Here is a 20506-nt window from a genome sequence, read left to right as displayed (position 1 = left end):
TGAATGCTCACGGCTGGTGGGCCACTCTGGTACTCTTGCCCCCTTCTGTGCGCCCCCCCAAATGATGTTATGGATCACAAGTTTGTATACTCCCCACCCCCAAATTCATATGTTGAAATCCTAATCCTCAATGATGGTATCAGGAGGTAAGGTCAAGAGGGTGGAGCCATTCTGAATGGGATCAGTGCCCTTATAGGAAGAGGTATGCGAGGGCTTGCTTTCTCTCTCTGTTCTCTGCCATAGGAAGCGAAAATGAGAAGACCACTGTCTGTAAACCACGAAGAGGGATTTCACCAAGAACCCGGCATGCTGGCACCCTGATCTCCGACTTCCAGCCTCCATCACCGTGAGAAGTAAGCCACCTAGTCTAGGGTATTCTGTTACAGCAGCCTGAGCTAAGACAAATGGCACGTTTGCCAAGAATCTGTTGGGTTCGTTCCCAAATCAGTTTGCACTGGCCACACTTGTTATTGTAACGATATTCCACAGGCGGATGAAATATGAGTGCAAAAAGGAAGAGATTTGTTTTTATGAAAATTCGGTAGAGACGAGTTGCTAAAAAATACTGTCAATTTAGGCATGGAAGAAACAATGACAAGAGAGCCAGGAAAAGGTTGCCACGAGAATCTAGAGGGATTCTGCGCTCAAACTGCTGCACAACATCTTCAAATGCTTATTCCGCTTGAAATAAACCCAAATCGGAAATCAGAAGATAGATTCTGTAGCTTATGTAAGGAGAGCAATGTGAAAAGCCAATTAACAGCTCCACACTGAAAGAGAAGAATGGCAAGTGTTCAAGATGCATATCATTTAAAATAATCCCATGCTTTCATGAACTAACCCTGGTCCCAGCTGAGCTGGATATGTAGGCTTCTCTAGGATTATTAGCCTCATTTTACAGGTGAACAAACTGAGGCCCAGGATAACAACACCTAAATGGTGGAGCCAAGATTCAAAAGCAGCCGGTGTGGTTGCAAAGTCTGTGCTGACTCCCTATACCAGTGATGTGCAGTGGAAGTTTCCATGATGATGGAGATGTTCTGACCTGCTCTGTCCAACGTCGTAGCCTCTGGCACTTGCGGCTAATGAGCACATGAAATGTGTCTGGTGTGATTGAAGAACTGAATTCCAAAGCTGAATTGAATTTTAGTTAATTTAAAGATCAATGGCCACCTAGGGCTAGTGGCTACCACAGGGGACAGAGCAGATCTGGGCTACACTAACTTTAACACGTGCCTTGCTGAGCATCTTTTATGTCTTTGCCTTGACCCTTTCCAGACAATGATGCCTTCTGAAATCAAACTCTGCCCCCTTTGATTCCCATGTCCCTTGATTCCAATCCATTATGCTGATTGGGGAATGGAAGGGGTGGGCATTAGCAGGAGGAGAAGGGACAGGCCTGTTAGCAACATCTGAACCCCAACTGCCATGTGGCCATGACCGCCATCTTGTGCTGGCATTCCGCTATGCTCCTCAGGGCGGGGAAGTGTCACCCTTTGGAGCGAGAGCTTGCCAGCAGGACAGGACGGCTCCCTCCCCGCCTTGACAGTGGCTTCCTCCCCTGGGAGGTGGGATGAAAAGTGCCGCATGTGAGGATGACATGAAGAGACACCTGCTGAGAGCCTAGCTCCCCTCCCGGATCCTAGTAACTGCTCAGTAAATGTCCTTCCAGTTCACTCCAACCTGCAGAGTAACCCTCCGGCTCAGACCAAAGGAAGAACGGAAACAAAAGGGGGTGGGGATGGAGAGAGAGAGAGAAAAGGTTCTTTTAAAAAACAATCTTAGGGGCGCCTGGGTGGCTCAGTCGTTAAGCGTCTGCCTTCGGCCCAGGTCATGATCCCAGGGTCCTGGGATCGAGCCCCACATCGGGCTCCCTGCTCCGCGGGAAGCCTGCTTCTCCCTCTCCCGCTCCCCCCGCTTGTGTTCCCTCTCTCTCTGTCAAATAAATAAAATCTAAAAAAAATAAAAATAAAAAAATAAAAAATAAAAAACAATCTTATTGTGAAAATTCTCCATTGGACATGAAAGGACACAGAATGGTTTAATAAATCCCCACACTCCTATCGTTCGTTTTTAAAATTATTAATCAGGGTAAAGGTTTTAATTTCTCCATTAACCTAAAGATACCCATCCTCAGGAAAGTGAAGAAATCCCAAAAGCTCCAACTGAATGGCCACAAACTCATGTTGGGAATCCTTTGAGCAGCTCTGGCGGGTCCCAACATTCAGAGACAGGGTCACGCTCAGACAGTTGCCACTTGTCCCCCCAGTAGTATCTGCATCAGCCTGGGAACAATGGTGCCCCCCACACTGGGTATGGCTATGGGTTTCCCTGGTGGTAGGTTCTATCTCTCTGGTTCCCTCAAACCATATGGTTTGTCTTCCAGGGCCTGGAAGATTCTGCAAGAATCCCAGATCCTGCCTATAATGTTCTTTAAATTAGCAAGGGCAGCTTTTGATTTCTTGCAGCCTGGATCCCTAAGTGATATCAGGCTGCAGAAAGGTTACTGCTGCCATCTCAAAGGAGCTGATACCTGAGGCCAAAACAATCCATTCTTTTAGGACAGAGACAAGAGAGAGATCTTATCAAGGAAAACACCTGGGCCCTCTGGGCTTCTGGAAAATTACTGAACTATATTCTAACTATAAAAATCAATCCTTTAAGATCCCAGGAGGCCTGTGGAATAAGCAGTGTGAAAAAGCACAAGAAAAAATTAATTGGGTATAAGGGGTTCTAACATTTGCTGGGCACCTACTCTGCGCTGAGCGCTCCTTCATGCTTTCATTTAATCCTCACAGAAATACTGGGAGGCCGATATCTTTACACCCATGCCACAGATGAGGAAACTGAGGCTCGAAGGTGAAGTCATTTGTCCAAGAGGGAATTGAGGCCTGGCTCACTCAGAAACTCCTGTTCTTTCTTCTGTCCTGCCCTGAGCCACCCTACGTGGCAGCCACTTCTGCTCTCTGAGTCTGTGTCTTCTCTCTGACGTGGGAAAAGCAAGGCCTGCCTGGCTCACAATGCTTTCAGAAGGCTCTAGACTCATAAGGGATGCAGAGTGCTTTGGAAGGCGCCCAGGGTCCAGCCGGGGACTGGGATCACCTTCCTCGTTGTCCTCAAAGCCGGCAACCTGGGGCCCTGGAAGAAGATCCAAGGCCTCGCTGAGGGGCCACGCATGTGACTCTGGCATAAAGGGACAGACAAAAATCACTGGGTCCCCTCAGGTTCCCGGAGGAGGAAGGAGAGGGGGGAGGCAGTGGGAGGGGCAGCTGAAGGGGGGTGCCTTGGAGTGCTGCCGGTCTTGATGACTGCCCAGCTGACGGTTTTGCAAGCTGAGAAATACACATCCACAAACTCTAACCTCTTCTGGCTTAAAATAGAGCTGCTGAACCCAAAATGCCAAGCACAGGGCAGAGTCACCTGCCTGGCAGGGCCCGACAGCTCCCCCATGGCCCCAATAATACCCACCCCCAGCGGGCACACCCGACAAGACGCTGCTCAGCTGTGTGTCACGGGGGCCTCAAGGTGCTGGGGGCAGCCAGCCAGGGTTCCTCAGCTCCAGCTTAGAGACGAGGAAGGTGGAGGCCAGAGAGGCAATGGGAGGAGGATAAAGCCGGGAGCATGAGGCCTGAGAAAGCGATGTGGTGTATTGGAAGGATCACGACCTTGGGGACCACACGGCCCTGAGCTCAAGTCCTGGCTCAGCCCCCGCTTGGCCGGGAGGACCTGGCAAGCGGGGCGTCTTCCCCTCTGTGCCTTGGTTTCCCGCACTGGGAAGTGAGGGCTGCCTTAGTAAGGTCTGTGATATGCCTAGCACAGACACGCGCTTCCAAAAAAAGAATTCTTGACATCTGCAGGCAGACAGTCAATTGTACACAGGGAGGAAACGCGGCTACTGCGGCCGGGCTCCTGGAAAGCGACGCACAAGGTCTGTTATGATCCTCGGCATGGTCCCATGAGGTGGCCATGATCACCTGCGTTTCTCGGGTGGGAAAACCAGGGCCAGAGAAGTGTTCTAGCCACATTCGCCCACCCAGAAAGTGGAGGAGCTGTGTCAGTGACCAGGACTCATTAACTGTCTTCGGAGAGCTCTTTTCAGACCCCTCTCGGGCAGTAAATCCACAGCGCTCCAACCCCCGCTGCTGAGACTGTGACCCGGCCTCCGGCTCCCCTGAAGGCTGGGCAGGAATCAGAAAAGCAAACTAGCTGATGCCATTACTGCAAATGAGGCTTCTGGGCCGCGGAGCTGCGGTCTGGCTTCCCAGGGGAGCAGGGGTGCAAGGCCCCCGATTCAGGCCCAGAACCGAGTAGAGCACATGCTATAATGTCCCTGCGGGCCCGGGCGTTGGCTCACTTGTGATATTTGAAACAGTGGCTAACACTTCTAGAGGAGTCCTCAGGGCCAGATGCTGCTCTTACTGCTCCCTGCCTCTGCGCTCCTCCCTCCTCACAATCACTGAAGTCATTCCCCGCTGCTGCTCAAAGAAATGATCCCAATGTAGCGGCTTGAACAACACCAATGCGCCATGTCCCACTTCCATAGCATGGAGGCCTACACAGGTCATGCTGGCCTGAAACTGACGGATTGGCAGGACTGCATTCCCTTCTGGAGGCTCTAGGGAGGCATTTCCTTGCCTTTTCCAGATTCTAGAAGTCACCGGCTCTCCCTGGCTTGTGGCCCCTTTCTCCATCTCCAAAGCCAGCAACATCGGGCCAATTCCTTCTCATATCTCCTTGGTTGTCCCTCTTCTGCCTGCCCTATCTATGTATAAGGACCCTTGTGATGACACCGGGCCCACCCAGAGAGTCCAAGATAACCTCCCGTCTCCAGGTCAGTGAACCTTCTTTCCACCTGCAACCCTCCCTCCTCTCTGCTGTGCATCCTAACCTACTTACAGGTTCCAGGAAAAGAATGTGGGCATCTTTGCGGGGGGCACAGCACCTTGTGAGACAGGAAATTCTCTACCCTGTTTTACGGGGAGGGGGGCACTGAGTCATCCCACGTTTGCACACTGGTAAGCAGCAGACTGGGATACGAACCCAGGCAGTCGTGGTGCAGAGTCCATGCCCTTAACTTCTACAGGCTGCAGCTGCTCATCCGTCCACAGTCACTGGGCGTATGCTGTGCTAGATCCGGGTGCCGGGGACAGAGAGGTGACCCAGACAGGATCCCTGTCCTCAGGAGGAACACAGATATGGAATGGGAGGATCATAGTGCCATGGGACGAAGGCAAGAGGGCAGGAGCTCAGAGGCCTTTGGCAGCACAGAGGCAGGCCATCTGCGGAGGGGCCGGGGAAGGCCACGTCCAGTAAACTGGGAGCTGAAGGATGAACGGGGCACCAGCCAGCCATGGCTATGGCGTAAGGAGACTGTCGTGATAAAATGCATGATACTGGCAAAGTGCTTCACCCGGTGTCTGGCCCCTGGCAGGCATTCGATAAATGTGGGCTGTGGAGTGTGATGGGAAGGGGACTGTTCTAAGCAAAGCAAGAGTTTGGGCAAGGAGCTGATAGTTCAGTGTGGCTGAAACAAACAAACAAACAAAAATCACAAAAGAGCAGCGGGGCGAGAGGTTGGAGTAGAGATGGGGGGACAGGGGATGTGTGCCAAGGCTGCCGCAGAGACCAGGCCACGCAGATGCTCTGGACACCTGCAGGTGAGGCTGCCAGGTGCTTGCCCAGAATCTCCCCAAAGACCCACCCCGGACTCTGGTGCTGGGTGGCAGGACTGGATTCCTTGGGGAGTGAGGTCAATGGAAGGCTCCCCAAGCACCCAGCTGTTCAGGCCAAAGACACCGGGGTCATCTGGAGTCCCCCTTTGCCCTCCAGATCCAGCCCATCAGCAGGTGTTCCTGCTCTGCACATCAGGGTTACACCAGCTGGGGTAACAGACTGAGCCCATAGCTCAGGGGCTCAACACAACAGAAGTTCGGAATCGGTGCGCCTGGCGTGGGGGCGGCCTTGCAGTGTCATTTGGGCACCCAGGCTCCTTCCACCCTGTGGCTGTGCCTTCTCCTAAAGACTTTACCTCTCTGCATTCAGCCTGTGGGTGGGGGATGAGAGGTGGAGCACGGCATGGGGAGGGGTTTACTGGCCAGGCTGCGAGCATTGGCGACAGTTCTAAGTGCAGAGGAGGCTGGGAAATGTGGCTAGCTGTGTGTGCCCAGCTCCAGCTCCCCACCCTATCTCGGACCCGGGCTTCTCCGCACCTCCTGTGCCGTGCCCCTGATCCGCGCCACCGCCCACCACGCACGTGGACTAGAGTTTCCTAAGTGGCCTCACTCTTAGCCAGCACCCCTTTTCCACGGGACAGCCAGGATGCTCTTTTTGAACAAATGTCAATTAAATCACTGGTGTGTGTTTTCCTGCTTACTGCCTTTCCCGGCTAAGGGCCTGTAAGACCCTGTGTGAAGTCCCTTCTCTGTCTTCCTTCTGCTCCCTGCTCCTCCACCCCCAGCACCCCGATTCCCCTGCTTCCAGCCACGCCGGTTCTCCGACTAAAGGATTTGCACTTGCTGCCTGGACGCTCCCTCCCCAGTCACGCCTCAGCGAGGCCTTTCCCACCACCTCAGCCGGCGGTGCCCCCCTCCTCCCAGGACCTGTTTCCCTTCTCACACTTGTCTTCAATGATCTTTGTGTGTCTGTCGGTTAGCCAACCCTCCTTTCTAGGATGTCAGCTCTATGTACCCCAGGACGCTTGTCTGTCCCAGTAGGTGCTCAGTACAGTTTTGTTGGATGACTGGCCCAAGGTCACAGGACCGTGGTGGTGGAGACCGGACATCTGCAGACCCGGCCTTTGGGCGCTCTGCTCCAGCTGTCACTGTTTAGAGACACCGGCCGCCCGGGGCGCCGGCGGGTAAACAAAGGCAGGTGTTGCGAGGGGGCGGGGAGGCAGGAGGAGCCCTCTCGGCCCTCCACGCCCCCCCCCGAGGCCCCGCCTCCGCCCCAACACGCCCCTCCGCCCCGCGTCCGGCCGCCCGCAGCCCGCTCCCGCCGCGCGGGGCGGAGGGCGGAGCGCGGGGCGGCCGTCGGGGCGCATGGACGGGCCCGGGACGCGGGGCCCGCGGCGCCGCCATGAGGAAGCAGAGCGTGCGCACGGCCGCGCTCGTCCTGTGCATCCTGTCCTACCTGCTGGTGGGCGCCGCCGTCTTCGACGCGCTCGAGTCCGAGGCGGAGCGCGGCCGCCAGCGGCTGCTGGCCCAGAAGCGCGGCGAGTTCCGGAGGAAGTACGGCTTCTCGGCCGAGGACTACCGCGAGCTGGAGCGCCTGGCGCTGCAGGCCGAGCCGCACCGCGCCGGCCGCCAGTGGAAGTTCGCCGGCTCCTTCTACTTCGCCATCACCGTCATCACCACCATCGGTGAGCGGCCCCGCGACGCCCTCGCCCCCCGCCCCCCCCCCCGGGCTCGAACCCCTCCTCTGCCCCTGCCCGTCTGGGTGGCTTCGGACCAGTCATTTCAGCCGCCCTCCGCCCAAGGGCCCGGCGTCCCACGCGGGCGGGGCTGGGAGGAGTCGGGAGCTCAAGTTCGCCCAGAGGTGGCACGCGGGAGTGCTCAGGAAACCTCCGGGGGCAGGGAGACAGATGGAGCGGGGGCGAAGCGCGAGTGTCTGGAGACGGAGGCTTCCTTGCCTGGCTGCATCACCCTAGCTGTGTGACCTCAGACAAGTTGCTTAACCTCTCTGAGCCTCGATTTTCCCCTCTGTGAAGTAGGGCTGCTAATAGGCCTTATCTCAGGGCTGGGCTGAGATAATTACTGTCAAGGAGATAATGTATGCAGAAAGTTTTAGCGCAGGGTCTGACACATACAAAGCACTAAGAAAGATTGATTTTTGTATTATAATTATTCTGTTACTCCATGAAACGGGATCTAGTCTGTCTTGGTCACTGCAGTGTACCCAGCCTAGCGCATAGTAGACACTCAATAAATATTTGTTGAAGGAATGACTGATTACCACAAGCTTTGGACCTCACCCTCGGGGATCCAGAGCAGTTTCTCTGCAGCATCTGGACCATGAGCCGTTGCCATGGCTACCGTCTGGCTGGTACCTGCTGAGCAGAAGCCTAGAGAAGCAGGAAAGGAGAGAAGCCGGCTCTGCAGGGCTCCAGGCTGGGTGTCAGCTGCTTCCCAGGTCCCAGCTGTGGATGTCTAGGCATTCCCCCCCTCCCCCCGGCTTGGATCACCACTCTGGAAGTCTGAACATTGGAGAAAGTTTTTTTCATAATGCCCTTGCAAGTGGATGTGAGCTGTGGGTTAAAAGCCTGAGTTCTGCAATTACCTAGCCCAGAGTTCCATTCTCATCTCTGTTGCCTCCTGTCTTCTCTGGCAATTGGATGTACCTCTCTGAGCCCTAGTTTTCTCAACTGCAAATGCAGTTCTTGCTACCTCACTGGGTGGTTGCCAGGTTTAAATGAGGTCAAGTGTGTAAAATGCTTGGCACGGTGCCTGAGGCTAAATGGGCACTATTAATTAGTAATAATAACAATTCATTGTTTGCCAGCTGTGGGCCCAGCTCCCATTCAGCCCTTTATGCCCTCTCCTGTCAACATGGGCACCCCTGCTTCCCTACCTGGGCTCAGCCCAAGACACTTCCTGTTGCCGTGCCCAGTGGGTGGGACCCCATCCACCTCTTCTGCCCACCCCCACGCTATCTGGAGACAGCTGGAGCTCAGTTTGGTCTTCTCTGCCGGTGGTTCCTCGCTGGCATCTGGGAGCCTGGGGAAAGGGACCTACTAAGTGGAAATAGCCGGAGTTTTGCCTTTTCTGGCCACCTGGGGGCGCCAGCTTGAGCTGTGTGATCCGAGCTGCCTAAGCCAGCCTTGCAGAGGGCCCGGCGCCAGAACCCAGGAGTTAGAGCTCTGCATGGATGGGAGAGGCACTGAGAAGCCGGAGGAGAGTGGTTAATGGCTCAGGCCCTGTGACCTTTGGGCAGCTTCCTCTCTCTGAGCCTCAGTTTCCTTCTTTGCAAAATGGGGGTAATAGTATCATCTCATACAGTTATTGGGAGGGTAAAATAATCTATGCAGAGTACCTAGCATGCTTAGTTATTATCATTGTTCGCTTCACTCTGTCAAAGCCCGATATACCCCCGAACAGCTGGACACAGCACTGCCGGGCCCCTTACTACCAAAGAGGCTCCTCTGTCTCACACTCAGCACCCCCTTCAATTTGATTTGATTACTGATGATGATCATTACTAAACATCCATTGAGCCCTTAGTCTGTGTCAGGCTCTGTGCAGGGCGCTGGTGACTAGGGACACAGAGAAGTGAGTGGCATGGTCTCTGGCCGCAAGGAGCTCCCCCAATAGCAGATTGAGGCAAAGTGATAGGGCCATCCAACAGAACTGTGGACGTGGAGCCATAGGGCTTTAACAACATGTATTGTGTTGATATTCTGAATGAATTATATGTGCGCACAGCACACGCACCTCACGGTACAAAAGAGTATAGAACGAAAAGGAAGTCTCCCTCTTACCCTGTCTCTCAACCCATAAATTCCTTTCCCTGGATTAAATACAGTTACCAGTTCTTTGTGCATCCTTCCAGATACATTCTCTGCCTATGTGTTCCTTTAAAACACACCCATTATAGAGACCTTAGCTTGTACACACTATTTGGTCTCTTGCTTTTTTTCACCTCATATTTTTTGGTGATTAAAAAAAAAAAATCCCTAAAAAGCTTGGGGCACCTGGGTGGCTCAGTCAGTTAAGTGTCAGACTCTTGATCTCAGCTCAGGTCTTGATCTCAGGGTCATGAGTTTGAGCCCTGCGTTGGGCTACTTGGGAAAAAAAAAAAAAAAAAAAAAAAAGCCATGTCATTCTTTTCCATGGCTGTAGAGTGGGGTTTCTTGACCTTGGCCCTATTGACATGCTGGACTGGATGACTCCGTTGAGGGGCTGTCCTGAGCATGGCGGCCTGTTTAGCAGCAGCCGTGGCCTCCACCCGGTAATTGCTGGTAGCACACAGCCACCGCCTCCCAGATGTGACAACCAGAAGTGTCTCTAGACATTGGCAGATGTCCCCCTCGGGGACAAAATTACCCCCGGTTGGAGCCACTGCTATGTAGGGTTCTGTCATTTGGTTGGCACCACGATTTATTTCACCAGACCCCTCTCGATGGACACGTACATTGTCCAGTTTTCTCCGTGAGCAGCGATGCTTCAGGGACACCCCACGTGCATACCTCACTTTGCACACACATGTGTGCTTTGTAGGACTAACTTGCTCACCGTGGAGCTGCACGGCTCAAGGGTTTGTGTGTTTACATTTTGGCAGATGGTGCCCATTTGCTAGAGGAGGTGTGTTCTTTTGGGGGAAGGTCCACCTCACTTTTCCTGGGTTATGCGCCCCTTTAAGAATACCAAGAAAGTTTTCGCTCCTCTCTCCAGGAATGCTCATTCCCCGGCGATGGCACAGTGGTCCAGGATTCAAGGATGCCCACTCACGTGTAGGTCCCCTACAACAGGAAAGAATTGCTACACCAGACTGAAGAAGTGCTGAGTGGGGGCTGGCTTGGAGCAGGATGTGGGAAGGAGAAGTGGACCAGCGGGATGGGGGGAGAGAGCGATCCAGGGGAGGAAAAACCTTGAGAAGAGGTATGGGGAGGTGGGACATGCGGGTTGGGGAAGCAACATGGGGCGAGGCTGGACGGGGGAGCGGAGTCAGATCACCAAGGAGCTCGGATGCTACGTGAGAACTGGTACTGGGGCACCATGGAAGATTTTGCTTTATTTTTAAATCAAGGCATAATTTACACACAGTGAAACGCACCATTTTCCAGTGCAGCAGCCTTCTGCGAGCTTTGACAAATGAAGGCCTGTCAGGCAACTGCAGCCGCCACCAAGACAGAGTAGGCTTCCGTCACCCCCAAATTTGTCTTGCCTCTTTCTGGTTACCTACCCCCTCCTCCAGCCACCACGGCTGGCAACCACAGATCTGCTCTCTGTCCCCACAGTTTTGCCAGAATGCTTGCAGAATGTCATTTCAATGGAACCATGCAGTATGTAGTCTTTTGAGCTTGGCTTCTTTCACTCGGCATAAGGCGGCTGAGATCCACCCTTTGTGGCGGCAGGTAACCCTAGTTCATGCCTTTCTGTTCTGCACAGAACTGCATTGTACGGATGTACCGCCGGTTGTTTATCCTTCCCCGGCTGAGGGACGGTGGGCTGTCTACCATTTGGGGCGATTAGGGATACCCACGCCATGTTTCAAAGGCAGGGGATGACCTAGTTAGAAGCAGCATTTCAAGATGCTGCGCCGGCCCCGGGGCTGGGGAGGGAGGCCGGGCAGGGCGGCCGCGGCCGGCGCTCACCAACCCCCTCCCCTCCGCTCTCCCTCCAGGGTATGGCCACGCCGCGCCGGGCACGGACTCGGGCAAGGTCTTCTGCATGTTCTATGCGCTCCTGGGCATCCCCCTGACGCTGGTCACCTTCCAGAGCCTGGGCGAGCGTCTGAACGCGCTGGTGCGGCGCCTCCTGCTGGCGGCCAAGCGCTGCCTGGGGCTGCGGCGGCCGCGCGTGTCCACCGAGAACATGGTGGTGGCCGGGCTGCTGGTGTGCGCCGCCACCCTGGCCCTCGGGGCCGCCGCCTTCGCGCACTTCGAGGGCTGGACCTTCTTCCACGCCTATTACTACTGCTTCATCACGCTCACCACCATCGGCTTCGGCGACTTCGTGGCGCTGCAGAGCGACGAGGCACTGCAGAGGAAGCCGCCCTACGTGGCCTTCAGCTTCCTCTACATCCTCCTGGGGCTCACGGTCATCGGCGCCTTCCTCAACCTCGTGGTCCTGCGCTTCCTGGCGGCCAGCACCGACGCGCCCGAGCGCGCCGCCCGCCGTCCCAGCCCGCTCCGCCCGGGGGCGCCCGAGAGCCGCGGCCGCTCCCCGCCCCGCCGGCCGGCCCGCGCCCGGGGCTCCACCTCCGTCTCCTCTCGCGTGCACCAGCTGCAGACGGGGGCCCGCGACAACCTGGGCTTCTCGCCCCCCTCGAGCCCTCGGGCTGTGGCCGACGGCTGCGGGGCGGGCAGGCCCCCGGCCCGGCGCAAGTCCATCTGACAGCCCAGCTCTGGGCGGGGCCCGGGGTCACCTGTCAGTGCAACCTCCCCAGAGCCTGGAGAGGGGTTGAGCGGCCGTGGCCTCAAGGCCGTCTTCAGCCACGGGCAGTCTGTCCTTCCCCTCTGTGGCCAGCCCCTCGCTCCTCTCCCAAAATACATTAAAGCCGCACCATAAGCACAAGCGCGACTCCCAAGTCGCCCTGTAGGTGCAAATCCCTTGTGGTCCAAATTGTTTCAGGAAGGCGTGGCCACCTCGGCCTCCCAGGAGAGGCTCTCCCAGGCCCGCGTCACCAGCTGGCCCCCTGGAGTGGAAACAGGTGGTCGTCTTTCTGCCGCGAGAAGAGGCAGGCTTTCCGTGTTGCAGGGGAGATGGGCGGCTGTCAACACTGGGATCCTAGCAGTGAAGCCAGCCCCGCACAGCAGTAGCACGGTGGGACCGACGGACGGCAGGGAAACACCTGTGCAGTGGGGCGGGGTGGGCAAATCTGCACTATTTAAATGATCATTCATTCTCTTGCTCAATTTGGTGTAGAGTGAAATTGGCCCATGTGTGAATGAAGCACACCCTCCCCCCCACCAATCTGCAGCTCTTTGTCCTTGGCCATGCCACCGCAGGATGAGGGGGCCTTGCTGACAGCCACCGAGTCACTGGGGCACCTGGACGCAGGAGCGTGCTGTGGGAAGAGCCCTCGTCTGGGAACTGCCCATCATGTGACCTTGGGGAATGTCATCCCTACCTGGGCTTCAGTTTCCACCTCTGTAATATGACTGGGTTCACCTGGAATCACGCCCCCCACAGCCCCCACCCCCGTGCATCTTTAGAAGGGTTACATGCCCTGCCCCCTAAGGTGCCCGTGGTGGGCATACTGGCATCACGCAGCACTCAGCTCCTTCAGACCCCACCTACCCTTGGCTTCCCAGACAGAACTCTCAGCACAAAGCGGAGCGAGCCAGGTTAGAAAAGCCAAAAACTTTAATTTTCAACATGAGCTACATGGTCATGAACACAATGCAACGTGACCCACGCCAACCCAGGGGCCCCGGAAACCCTCCCTCCCCAAAGTCCCGAGCAGCTCCTGCTCCCGGAGAGGGAGTGAGGGAAAAGTGGGTGGATGGAAAGGCCCCCAGCCCGAGGACCCAGGGTCCGGCCTCCCTGCTACCCCCTCAGGAGGCAGCCATAGAGTGAAAGGGTCCAGATGTGATGCCTGAGGCCCCGGGTTCGAGTCTCCACTTCGCCCTCACAGAAGCTAGGGGTACGATGGGCACAGTCGGCCTCCCCCCACCCAGGGTGTGAGTCAGATGAGCTCGTGGACATGGCCGCTTTCCGTCCACTCTAAGGTGCTGCTATGCAGACAAGGGGCCCTCCCAGAGAGCCGAGGGGATCGTTACGGGGAACGGGAGGGGGCTCGGTCCCCTGGGCCTGGCACAGAGCTGCTGCTCAATAAATAAATGCAGGTGGCCTTGCCTGACGCGACAGCTGTGCTCCAAAGGGCGGGGGGCTCAGCGCCTCCTCTGAACACTGAAGGTGCCCAGGAGCTCCTGGTTTAAGGAACCAGATGGTGAATCAGCTTGTAAAGTGTGTAACCACCTCCTAAACGATCTGCCTCACCTCCTCATACAGCTCTCAACTGCTGGAGAACTGAGTTCTAGTCCCGCCTCAGCCATGACCCCACAGTGGGACGTTAGCAGGTACCTTCCCTCCCGGGGCCTCAGCTCCCTCCTCGTTAAAGCGGGGCTGATAATGCTGGCCCCTTCTACTGCCCAGGGGCTCTTGGGAGGGTGTACTTGATGTAAAAGCACTTTGAAAGCAGAAGTCTGAAAAGCACTACAGGAAGGTCCGATGTGGTTACATGTGAAGGTTTTGTGAGGCTTAAGATGAGGTGTACCACGGCCACCTCACTCTCACACAGCCCCAGGCAGGAAGTGGTGCTTCTCACCTCCCTCAAGTTGGTCCTAGGGGGTTATGACCTCTCCCTCAGCGGGAGCCCCTACCCAAACAGACATTGAGGCCTAGACCAAATCCTGTGCACCCTCAGTCAGCTGGGCCAGACCCCAGGAGAGCTTAGTCTCTATGGCAATTCTCTCCCCCAAACCCGGGCCCTCGGAGATGGAACCAAGCAGGGCTGGGTGGCTCAGGGCTTAGAGGCCACAAACATTTATCATGGCAGACATGCCTGGGCAGTGGCTTCCGGTCCCAGGAAGGAGGGAAGCAGGACAGAGCCCCTGTTCTGTCCCCATTGATCATTTGCTGAGGGGTCTTGGGCAAGTCACTTCCTGATTATGGGCTTTAATTGCCTCACCTCTCAGATGGGCTACAATTTGCCCATCTTTTCTGGGCCGCTGGGAGGCTCTATAGAGAGAAGGGAGGAGGAAGTATTGTGGGAAATGGTGGCCCCATCTGGTCCTGCTCTGGCTCCAGCTCAGCCTTGGGTGGGAGGAGGCCCAGGCTGGGGGTGCCATTGAATTCACAGGTGATCCCAGAGGCAGGCCTTGCCAGGCCTCGGTCCTCATCTGTAAAATGGACTTCACTAATGGTCCCAAAGGCCCTTTCCCATCTGTATGAAAAGCGGATTCTGGTGAAGGGAAATGGAGACTTCCTCCCACAGTACCCTTGCATGTGACTTCTGGCCCAGTGATTGAAAAAAGAATCAGCCCCTATAGACCCCAGCTCCCGGCTCCCAAATCTCTACAATTCCCTGTCTCTGCTCCTCTCCAGATGGAGTGTGAGTGGGCAAAGGATCAATCAGGCAGCAGTAGGGACAGGCTGGGCTTGAAGGTTCCCCAAAGCTAATACTGAGAACAGTCACCCCCTCCCCAAACCCCCATCTCTTGGTGAGGCCAGATAGTGGTTCCCGCACCAAATGGTCAGAGCCCCTTGGAAGCAGGGCACGTGCTCACAACAATTATACAAAGAAACAGGGCTCCAGCCCCCACCCCACCCCACCAGGAGGTGAACTGAGATTTCACAGAACAAACAAGAAAGTCATTGAGGGGGGCCCTCGGTGACCACCCCCAGGATGTTGTTATTGCTTTGGAGCGCGCTCTCTCTCTTTATAAAGGCTGTGCAGACACCAGAGGGTAGGCTCGGGCCAGGTGTGGGGGGGTGCACCGAGCCCTCTCTCCCTCTGTTTGGGACAGCCAGGCTCTGCCCCGTCTTTGAAAAGCTACCCCTGAACAACCAGAGCAGTGACGGCTGGAGAGAGAAGGCGCTCTCCTGGCTCAAAATATTCCAAATGGTGAGTAATAAACAAACAGCAGAGAAATCACACTGGTTAAAAAAAACAAACAGGGGAGGGGCTGATTCTGGGCCTCAGATTGGAGGCCATCCAGAGCCCTGCTGCCTCCTGCCCCAGCCTTGGGATTCCACCCAGCACAATCCCAGGAAGCTCAGGAGAGCTCATCGATAAAAGAAAGGGGCATCTCGGTCTCCCCTTCCCAGTGCAGCATGGGAAGCTCCTTGGAGGCGATATAACTCATCCAGAACATTAAAGGCTCCCCAGGGCTTAAACAGGTAGAGGGGAGGGGAGGGAAGGGGTTCCAGGTGGAAGAAATCACCTGGTCAACAGCCTAGAGTGAGGCCAAGGACGAGGCGGGACTAAACACAGCTGGGCATCCCATGGTGGAAGACGTCGTCTGATGGAGCCCAGGCCTCTCCACCGAGGCCCACAACCCTCAGGAGTGCTTCACAAATAAATCCGGAACCAAGGATAATACATCAGAACATCTGAGTATAAGGGGCAGCTCCAGCTCCAACCCTGGGGGTGGGGGGAGGGAAGAGGAAGAAGGGCTGGCCTCCCATGACCCAGGCTCCAGGCCCAGACCCAGACCAGTGGGGAGACGGCTGTCTCCTCTCCACCCCGTCCTGGAGCTCTGTAAGGACTATATGCAAGCTAAGAACAGGCCCCAGGGCCTGGAACACTAACTCTACCCAGCTAACCTGGACTACGCCCTACACAGCAGGGACTGGGTAATGAGGGGTGGTGGGCTGCTGGGTGCCTCCCAGGGGGAGGTGGCAGAAATGTGCTTCTACAAAGAGGGGCCAGCCTGTGTCCTCCCAGCATGCAAAAGGGCTTCCGTAGGCCTCGGGGAGGGCCGGGCCAGGAAGGCAGCTACCCAGGCCTGCTTGAGAAGGAATCTCCCGATTCTTACACTCATGAGCCAAGGTAGTTGAAGCCGGGGCAGTGGGTTCTGCCCTTAGTACAGGATGGTTTGTTTAAAAAGACTAAAATAGGGAAGCTCTGTTACCTCCCCAGACCCCTAGCCTGGAGGCAGAGGGGTGGACAAGAAGACCTCTGACCTCATCCAACGAGGAGGGATTCTCCTATTTGAGAAACCCTTGCCTTGGCACCACCAGTCCCAATCCCAACTTTACTCAGACTCCCTCTCCAATCCAGCGTCCCCAAAATTCAGAGATGGTGAGCTCTCTGGACTTGGGGTTCTCAAAAATCAGGGTCCCGCAGCTCCTCCACCAAAACGCAGATGACCCAGTTCTTTCCAGTCCACCATTTCCAAACTAGCTTGTTGCAATCCTACGGAGCAGGGCACCCTGGGGGTCTGTGCCAGGCCCAGGGCACCACCTCCTTTCCTTTGGTCCCTGCTGGACCCCAATTCCTAGAGCCACTGGAAGAGGGGCAGGCAGGAAGGGACAGACAGATGGACTCAGACAGGCTGCGGCAAAGCTCCTTCCACGGGCAGGCGGAGGGAGGCCGAGCTCCTCTTCAAGTGGGAGGCTCTGGGCCCCCCGGAGCTGGCTCCGGATCCTTGCAAAGCTGCCCCATCGGCTTTGGGGCAGGAGTAGCTGCCTGAACCCGGTGCCGCAGGAAAGACACTTGCTGGTAATTGGCACCATGGAGATGGCCGCTGGGTTCTGGACTTGGCTCCGGGCAGCGAGCTTCCGAGGAGGCAAAAAGGGGGGAGCAGTTGGACAGTGTCTGGGACAGGAGGATGGTCTGCTCTGCCACCTCAGTCTTTCCTTTCTCCGGACTGCAGCCACATCCACCAGGTCAAGAACCGGCCAAGTCAAAAGTGCAGCCAATCCCGTTGGGAGAGGGAAGGTCTCAGGGGGTAGGAGGCAAAGAGAGGGTGAGGAGGGGCCCTGGGGGGCAGGTTTCCCCGTTCTGCTTCCCCGCTGTGGGGGAGAACCCCGTCCTCCTGTATTCAATGTGCCCCTGGGCCTGGGCTCCCAGGTTGGGGCTGGGCGTTCTCCAGGCCTTGTCGGGGAGCCCCCCTCAACCCCGGCCCTAAGATCGCTCACCACAGGGCCCCACGGTGCTCTCAAGGGACAACTGGGACGCCTGCCGGAGCAGGGGGCCCGCAGCTGGGTCCACCATGGAGGAGGTGGGGAAGAGCTTGTACCAGCCCACGGCTAGGGTGGTCAAGTCCAACTCCTCCAGCAGCACACGGGCCACACCCATGAACTGCTTCCGCTCCATCCGCCCATAGTTCCCCCACACGATCACCTGCGGGGCAAGAGACACTGCGGGTCAGATCCTGCCAGTGCCGCTCACAGGCCCAGAACCAGACCCCAGGTCACCCCCATGCCCGCTGCATTTCTGGGTCCTGGGGCGGCCACCGCCTTAGAATGGCTCGAGCCTGACCCGATTTTCCTGGCTCTTGCTCGCCGAGCCCGCTGGCTTCCTGCCTCCCATCCAGCCCTCTCCGTTCCTCCCTCCACACCCTCCTCTGTCTCCGACGCCAAGCCTTGCGGGCTGGCCCTCCATGGTGAGTCCCCTGCCTGGTCCCCCCAGCCCCACCCCCACCAGGCCCTCCGCTTCCAGATCCTTGGAAACCCCTCACGTGAAACAAAGTTTTAAAAGTGGCTGATAGACGCCCTTCCTTGTTTCCAACAGACTCCTTTCTGCAGTGCCTTCCCTGGTGTGTGGCCAACACTCTCTCTTGGGGCAGCCAGTTGGGGGGTTCCTGTAGCTGCAGGACCCTCGTGTGCTCTCCTGTGGCTCAGGTTCTAACTCCGTCCCCTCTATGAAGGTGGGCTGGCTCAGTCATTCTGTAGAGCCTGTCGGTGTGCACACACAGCTTCTGGGGTCAGACACACATGGGTTCCAATCCCAGTCCTGGCTTGGTGGTGTGGGCAAGGCATCTAACCTCCTGGGGTCTCCAAGTTCTTGTTTCTAAATGAAGTTATCCCCAGTTTACCTCGCGGGTAAGGATCAAAGGAGTGGATGTGAAAGCTCCCTGTAAACTCTCGGCGGCTCCTCCAGTACACGGGGGAGAGAATAGCGTGAGCCCACGCTATCACACAGTGTGTCAGAAACTGCCCCAAGGCGACGCTGGCCTTAGAGTCGATCTTCCCAACAACGCTACAAAATGCTCCCGTTTCTGTTGTTTCAACGGAGTCTGGGAGAAGTTAAATCATTCGCCCGAGGTGGCTCACCTGACCAGTCTTCAGGGCTCCCTGGGCAGCTGATCAAAGTCCATCTCTAGTGCATGGATGGATTCATTTTAAACCAGGGTTATGGGCTCACCTGTGTTCCCCCAAAACTCATGTTGAAGCCCTAGCCTTCAGAATGTGACTGTAATTTGGAGACAGGGCCTTAGATTCAAATGAGGCCATTAGGGTGACCCTAATCCAATCCCACTGGAGTTGTAAGAGATTAGGACACACGGAGAGACCACAGGGATGCATGTGGGCAGAACAAAAAGACCATGCGAGGACCCACAGTGAGAAGGTAGCCGTTTGCAGGCCAAAGAGAGAGGTCTTCGAAGAAACTAAATACCGTGATCTTGGGCTTCTAGCTCCACAACCATGAGAAATAAATTTCTATTGTGGAAGCTACCCAATCGGTGGTGCTTGGGTACGGCAGCCGTCACACACACTCCAGCTGGTGTTCGGGTCTCACGCATGGTGCTGGTGGGTCTGTCCCACTCGGACGTCAGTCAGAGAGCTCAGCGGCCAGGACCCCATTCAGATGTCTGTCGCCCCCCCCTCCACATCCCAGACAGGGCCGTTCTCTGGAGCTTCTCCGAAGATGCTCAGGCCAGAAGGCACAACCTTCCTCTGGTGGACCAGATGTGGCCCCTAGATGGCCTTCTGGGGTTTTACACTGTATCTGCATGCCTCTAGGCTGGAAGGCTTTTTCCAAGCTTTTGGACAGGGATGTACAGTAAGACCTTTACAGCCTTACACAGCGAGTACGTGGGATTCCCAGTTGAAGCAAGTGCCTCACCAACTACGACTTGCCTAAGAATGACAAATGTTTTCTTTCCATTCCATTAAACAAGCAAACAACTTGTTGAGAATCGCTAAACTGATTTCACAGCACACGGATGGGTCTTAACTCTCAGGTTGAAAAAGTCTGCCCTGGACAGGCCTGGGCTTCCCCGTTTAGAGAAAGTCCCACTGTGCTGACCACTTGCAATGCTCAGGGCCTGCCCTCACTCGCTTTGCCTGCCCTGGTTAGAAGCAAGACCCGGAGGCACCAGCTAGAGTGCCCGAGTGGTGGCTCTCAGACGGTGGGCACGCGGCTCCTGCAGGCATCCGACCTGGCCCTGCCGACGCCCACGATGGGCGGCTATTCCCAGCTCCACGTCTGAGTCACCCTGAGGACCCTCCTAAGGGCCAGGGGACCACACGCCTCTCTGGATCCTCAACGCCTCCCAGTCGATGATCTCTGTGCTCCAGGCCAAGCCCCGGGCTTCCAGAATTGGCTGTGTTGACGGTGGATAACAAGAACAATGGCAGCAGCTACTGCAGACCTTCTCTGGAGGTAACACGAGCAACCCCTTCTTACAGATGAAGCCGCTGAGGCTCAGAAAGGAACCTGTTCCAAGTTGTACTGCAGAGCTCAGATCAACCACGGTGCTCTACTTCCTCCAGCGGAGGCCCTCCGGAGACCTCCCCTCTTCCCAGGAGCGCTCCCCTCTCCCTCAGGAACTGCACACACACACACCCCCCACCCCGCCAGGGCCCCTCACCTGCAGGACTTTGCCCTGGGGACTCTCAGGAAACAGCAGCACCTGGTTATACAGTGGGTCCAGCGACTTGCGAGCGACTTTGGTCTTCTTCTTGGCAATGCAGATGCCGTTCTCCAGCAGGTAGGCCTTGATGTAGGCCGCTGAGGACAGAGGCCACCAGGGTGACTTCCAACTGGGCCCTCAAATGGTGGGCACATGGCACAGCAGAGCGAGGTTGCCCACCCCCTGCTGAGTGTCAGACTGCCCCCCTCTGGGGTTTTGGGGGGGCAGCCGCAGGGGTGGTAGATACGGATGATGGGGTGCAGCCAGCATTGGGTGGGGCCTACTCCACCCCCTCGGGGGGGCCTGCCTGCCTCCTCCCTGCCTTTGCTCACTCTGCTCTTACCTCTTTCCTCTCTCAGTCCCTGATTTGCTCACCCCTTCCCCGGCTCCCACAGTCATCACGGACACATTCGGTCAGCCTGGGTGTGCCAAGCACCCACGTATGGGGGTATAGCCATACACAGGAAAGCTTCTGTCCTCCAG

At 56.4% G+C, this 20506-nt stretch overlaps 2 protein-coding genes and 1 long non-coding RNA gene across 7 annotated transcripts in view; 1 reads left to right on the top strand and 2 right to left on the bottom strand.

Annotated features, from left to right (window-relative positions):
• Positions 1–7242, bottom strand: part of LOC145723788 (uncharacterized) — a 48344-nt gene extending 41102 nt beyond the window's left edge. Inside the window, exon 1 of one of the 2 annotated variants that reach the window (XR_014149063.1) lies at positions 7129–7242. This is a non-coding gene — a long non-coding RNA (uncharacterized LOC145723788). The remainder of the gene's footprint in view (positions 1–7128) is intronic. The other variant, XR_014149065.1, reaches the window with a different exon arrangement.
• Positions 6973–12221, top strand: KCNK15 (potassium two pore domain channel subfamily K member 15). The gene is made up of 2 exons (XM_081832699.1): positions 6973–7357; positions 11338–12221. The coding sequence occupies exons 1-2, from the start codon at positions 7075–7077 to the stop codon at positions 12048–12050; spliced, it is 996 nt and encodes a 331-aa protein (XP_081688825.1). The 5' UTR covers positions 6973–7074; the 3' UTR covers positions 12051–12221.
• A 792-nt stretch (positions 12222–13013) lies between these two features.
• RIMS4 (regulating synaptic membrane exocytosis 4) overlaps positions 13014–20506 on the bottom strand; it is a 62189-nt gene continuing 54696 nt past the window's right edge. For 2 of the 4 annotated variants that reach the window (XM_081832700.1, XM_081832701.1), the window contains exons 5-6: positions 19982–20121; positions 13014–16940 (exon numbers count right to left, since the gene is read on the bottom strand). In XM_081832700.1, coding sequence (XP_081688826.1) covers positions 16563–16940; positions 19982–20121 — 518 coding nt within the window. In that variant the 3' untranslated portion in view covers positions 13014–16562. Of the gene's footprint in view, positions 17509–19981; positions 20122–20506 lie in introns of all 4 variants that reach the window. The other 2 variants (XM_081832702.1, XM_081832703.1) reach the window with 1 other exon arrangement.

The sequence above is a fragment of the Leptonychotes weddellii genome, chromosome 10 (assembly GCF_054177405.1).
Source record: "Leptonychotes weddellii isolate Sample4059 chromosome 10, ASM5417740v2, whole genome shotgun sequence".
Lineage (NCBI taxonomy): Eukaryota > Metazoa > Chordata > Mammalia > Carnivora > Phocidae > Leptonychotes > Leptonychotes weddellii.
This window is presented reverse-complemented; position numbering and strand designations above follow the sequence as displayed.

What these genes read in the sequence shown, in the direction of transcription:
- KCNK15 (XM_081832699.1), top strand. Translation starts at nt 7,075, where the DNA reads ATGAGGAAGCAGAGCGTGCGCACGGCCGCGCTCGTCCTGTGCATCCTG. An exon ending in CACCGTCATCACCACCATCG is followed by an intron (nt 7,358 to 11,337) that starts GTGAGCGGCCCC and finishes CTCTCCCTCCAG; the next exon opens with GGTATGGCCACGCCGCGCCG.